Below are 5,000 nucleotides of genomic sequence, written 5' to 3' on the forward strand. Positions count from 1 at the left end.
AAGATTCTCTGCTGAGATTTGACGATGATGTCTGAATTGATGTTTGTTCTCTGCTGAGAATTAACCGTGACGGCGACTTCTGTATTGAGGACAGTTCTCTACCGACCTTCTGTACTGACGATAACTCTCTTCCAAGACAGGACGGTGGTGGTGACATCAGCCGACTGTCCATCACATACACCCTATATCAGACATGGTGACAATAAACTTTAAACGATATTCCATAACTTCTGTTGCTCCGAAGTATATAGCACACAATCGACGTTCACTGGTCGCATCTCCAACACACTATGACGCGTGTGTCTCTTCACGACAATTATTTGATTCAGAGTTCAAACGGAATAACAGACTACCTGGTGATACAATACACTGCTAATTAATCACAATGGCAACTTAGAGATCCAGTGATCAAAAACTTCACACTACGTATTCCAATAGATGTCACACAATTCCAGTTTCCATGGATACGGTAACCGTCTGTAACTTATTCAGCTAGTACGATGCAAATAAGGTTCTCAATGTACTATAGATAGACACACGCTACAACTAAAGTAGCTATGGTCATTACGCAAAGTTACGATTACTATAGATAGTGTGGTTATAATTAAACTTTAAAGCCATTCTACGTCATACTTGACGCTGGATGAATCGAGCAGCTGGAGACATTCTCAAATAAACAATGGAAAAGAATTGGAATTCTCACTTATTCAAGTTTTAATAGAATGGCCATTGCGTCATACTTCTAATTAACACATCATCCCGGGAAGTTTTCAACTTTCGCACGGTGTAGAAATTCGCGCAATTTTTCTGTCATATATTTTATAAATTTGTCTCTATTTTTAGTCATGAATTTTATGCAAACATTTGTGACAATCGTTGCGATGTATCCAGTCTGACCTAAATATGATTTGAAATTAATTAAAAATGTAATTGTTGTGTCATCTACACTTGAAAGGTCCTGCTGCGGTATCATTAATCATTAATTCATACAAAAACAGAGATTAGGTATGTTCGATAAGCGTGACATCAGACATTATACTTTGTTAAGTTCAAAGTTCATAATCAGCCAATCACGTCTTGTTTATGTGTTGAAACCATGGCTACGTGTTATTACTCTACAAAGACGTGAGGCGATGAATGTTAAGATCAGAGAATGTGCCTTCTTTGTCTGTATCATTATATATAGTGACATTATTAGCCAGAGGCTGTGGTTTACGACGATGTGCTACGAGATTCAGAATAAACAATTCTGATTGGTTGAATGATTCCGTATGTGCTCATAGAATTCAGTTGAGAATGCAGTGTGCGCAGTCTGTAACTTTTTGACTTTGGTTAGTAGAAGTAGTAGTATTGAGTCGTAGCCTGCCTCAAGTTAAATCATTTGTTTTCTGCTGAGTTACGGAATAATGTAACCGTACCTATCGGTGAATAGAACAACATTTGTGTTAGAAGGAACCATTACTTTCAAAAGACAAACCCCTGACAGGTGTAAGAGCAATGCACAAATACTTACATGAAGGAACTTCTGAGATCAAACATACGATAATAATATGTCAATTCTTATTCCCTGGCTTAAATTTAAAAAAAAAAGGTTTTGTTTTTCCACTGTTGAGCAAATGCTGTTTGCGAAACTTCAACCGGATTATTAATACAGACACCCTTTCTATGCCCAGTGTATTTTATTTAATAGATGGTTTATTTATAGTTTAACGAGTCATTATTTGAAGTGACTAGCTATATACACGTACCACAGACTTAGGGAATTGGGTTGGACGATTACCAAACACTAATAAAAACTAACATGAGAATGTCGACTGGTATTCAAAGTTTATTACTAATACATTGATAGTATAACACCATAAAATGTACATTGAAACATGTTTTTAATTCACCTATTAATGTTTCAATTATCTACTGTGACGATAATGTTGTTAATAAACAGTTCACGAGACAATGAAATCAGTTTTATATCTTTTATAGTAATCTTTCATGGACGAGCACTTAAAAATAAATACAGTTAGCTGAATACAGCAAGTGCTACGCCAAGTAAAATAGTCTTTATGAACAAACTTCCTTTCCGTTCAAAGCTAAAAAGTTACTTCACTTTCAAGAAGTAACGTTTTGTCGAATAAATGTCAGCTAGGGATACAGAGGGCGCCGTTGCAATCACCAAACTGTCCTGACGTAAATACAGAATTGTTAAACATTGTTATGGCATTAATAGACGTGTTTTAAGTTCTCTTTACTTTTAATTTAACAGACGTATCTGTGACTATTTTACGTTTATATTACTTTGTACCTTCTAGTCGCAGTAGATTCCATTTCTATTTGAAATTTGTCAAAAATATGATTAAAGTTCTGCATTCCAATACTTCAAAATCGTAGGTTGGGAAGAGGTTTTTTTTCTAACGATCTGCCGATGCGAGTTCCTAATATTAGTATTTGCAGTTTTATAAATTCAATCGATATATCGATTATAGTCTTTATAGACGCGCTACAATGATTTGAAAATAAAAGTGTCTGGGCTAGTTGACTGCTGATATAGACACAGTTTTAAAACAGATGCTTCTTAGCGGCCCCAAGTGCGTTAATGTGCAATGTCTAGAAATCTACTTATACGCCTAAAATTGACTAGTGCTAGAGGTAACGAGCCCTACCTTTGTGAGTGGAGGTCATCGCTTATTCCTGAAGCAGACAGATAAGATTGATCAACAATTTTGGGGAAGCTTGAAAAGTTGGAGAGTGTCGGTGACTCACTGCGTAGTTGGACTACATCAAATGACTCCAAGTGAGATATCATCGTCGGAATAAACGAAAACTCATAACGTACACGTGTAAAACCAGAGACAGACTAAATTGTAGGGTGACCCCACTCGACTGATACTAGCAACCAGCAGGTTGACAGAAACAAGTATACCTGCACAAATACCTCTTAAAACTAGATAATAAATAGATATGACCGTCTTTGTTCAGAAAAAGAGCTGCCATAAAAATGTTGGCATTTCTAAAGTGATGCATAAACTTTTACGACTTTCACTGTAGATCTCTTTATCTCGCCAGTGAGGACGCTATATACTTAAATATTCCTTAAAAGACTCCGGCTACATCATACAACACAAAAACAGCCAGATAAAGTAAACCAAAAAGTGCTAATTTACCCTAATGTCCTCGTGAAATAAAGGCTGAGTCTGATATTTTCTTTAAATTATTGGAAATTATAGCAAGAAAGATGTTTATAAATCATTGACTAGACTAACACATAGTTTTACAGCGTGCCGGCTATATGCCAACATTTACTGTTTTAAAGCTTCAACACAGAATGTTAAAAGTTGCACATTGTGTTTTGTGAAAGTTTACCGCTGTGCAGGAACACACCAAAGATGGCGTTATCATCAACGGTATTCAAATCGGCCTTCTACCCTTACAAAAAAAAATTGCAAAGTTTTGATATTTGTTGAAGTTGCAGACTCGAAAGCCGGCAATCTTTTTATCTTTGATCTTAAGATATAATCGTAGTAATTTATAATAAATAAGGGTCGTGGCAGAATGATGTCATGAATTGGGATATTTGACCTTGTTGTGTGTGGTAGGAGTTGACATATAGCAATTCTGAATAAAACAAAAACAGACCAGTGAACATATATAGGAAATTTGTATCGCTTTATTGATCAAAGATTTCATTCTTGTAAGTTGTTCTTTAATTGTTAAAGCAATATGTGAGTAAAAAACATATTTTACGATATACATGAGACAAATATTGTTATAGTGAATGTTTCTGAGGATGAACGTGGCAGTAACGTAACCGGGTAATATATATATTAATACATGTATAACTTTGAGTAATACCTATATCATGAGGAATAATGTCCACGAGAAAATACATACACGAGAGGAAGGCTAGATATATGTAACAATAAATGCTATAGGCCCCTGGATACAATAAATGCTATAGGACCCTGGATACAATAAATGTTATAACACCCTGGATACGATAAATGCTATAGGACCCTGGATTCAATCAAGGATACAATCAATGCTATAAAACCCTGGATACAGGGTAATTTAGATAATACACTATTTTGTTTCAGAAAAGAAGATAAAATGTATAAAACCACATCGTACGTCACTATTACGTATACAGTTGCGTGTTCTACATCATGTCTACAGTTGATGCACTGATTGTAATTGGAACACACTTGAAACATGAATGTTAGATTACAGCGCCCTCAAGCAGTAATGTATGAAGATTGATGACTGTTAGTGAGTAAAATGTCAAACTATTATAGCATATACAAAACTATCAGTTCATTTGCAAAGGATTTGGGCCAATTATCATTAAAAATAATTCCTTGTATATGCTAATCAGAGCTTATGCTTTCACTACATCAAATTGTATATATAGCGACGTGGCGTCTTGTTTTATTTTTACAGTGTGATAAATGAAGAAAGAAAATGGTATATCGAATTCACTTTAGTCTTTGAGTCTGAAGTATTTTTTTTTCAATTAACAACTAATATTTCAGCGTAATAGAAAGTATATACAAGACGTGTTTACTTTTCATACTCTATATATTGTTTGCAGTTACTAGTATATAACAACTAAGTCATCTCGGTTTATAAAACTCTGATGTTTTACTCTTCATCGCCACTACCTAAGAAACTGTCATCTCTCTCTTCTGGAAACAAAGGCGAGACTTCCCCTGCTTGGCTGTCCTCTTCGGTGGGAATCACTTGTTCTCCTGTTTCTTCTTCGGTTTCAGATGATTCCGTATCATAATCCTCTTCTTCGTACGTTGCTTCGTTTTCCTCATCTTCCTCGTCGACTTTTTCTGTAATCAAAAGTGGTATAAGTACCATTTAATTATGTGTGTGACAACATCACTGAGCAAAATATTTGTTATTTCTGTAGAGCTCCCAATCGACATGCTCAGACATTTTGATGACAAATTCGTCTAATCTCGAGTATAATCAATAAATTGATCTCTGTGATAGTTGATACG

General features: G+C 35.2%; 2 protein-coding genes across 4 annotated transcripts in view; both read right to left on the reverse strand.

The window, feature by feature from the left end:
* The window catches only part of LOC144446523 (uncharacterized), a 47,128-nt gene that overhangs the window by 17,279 nt on the left and 24,849 nt on the right, over positions 1–5,000 (reverse strand). For 2 of the 3 annotated variants that reach the window (XM_078136304.1, XM_078136303.1), the window contains exon 1: positions 1–257. This exon is cut by the window's left edge and continues 58 nt beyond it. The exons of the other annotated variant lie outside the window; for it this stretch is intronic. In XM_078136304.1, the coding sequence (XP_077992430.1) occupies positions 1–172 (172 nt within the window). In that variant the 5' untranslated portion in view covers positions 173–257. Of the gene's footprint in view, positions 258–5,000 lie in introns of those variants that run through there. 3 annotated transcript variants of the gene reach the window in all.
* LOC144446809 (insulin-like growth factor-binding protein-related protein 1) overlaps positions 4,633–5,000 on the reverse strand; it is an 8,598-nt gene continuing 8,230 nt past the window's right edge. The window contains exon 3 of the mRNA XM_078136650.1: positions 4,633–4,829. Within this exon, the coding sequence (XP_077992776.1) occupies positions 4,633–4,829 (197 nt within the window). The remainder of the gene's footprint in view (positions 4,830–5,000) is intronic.

This window comes from Glandiceps talaboti, chromosome 15 (assembly GCF_964340395.1).
Source record: "Glandiceps talaboti chromosome 15, keGlaTala1.1, whole genome shotgun sequence".
Classification (NCBI taxonomy): domain Eukaryota; kingdom Metazoa; phylum Hemichordata; class Enteropneusta; family Spengelidae; genus Glandiceps; species Glandiceps talaboti.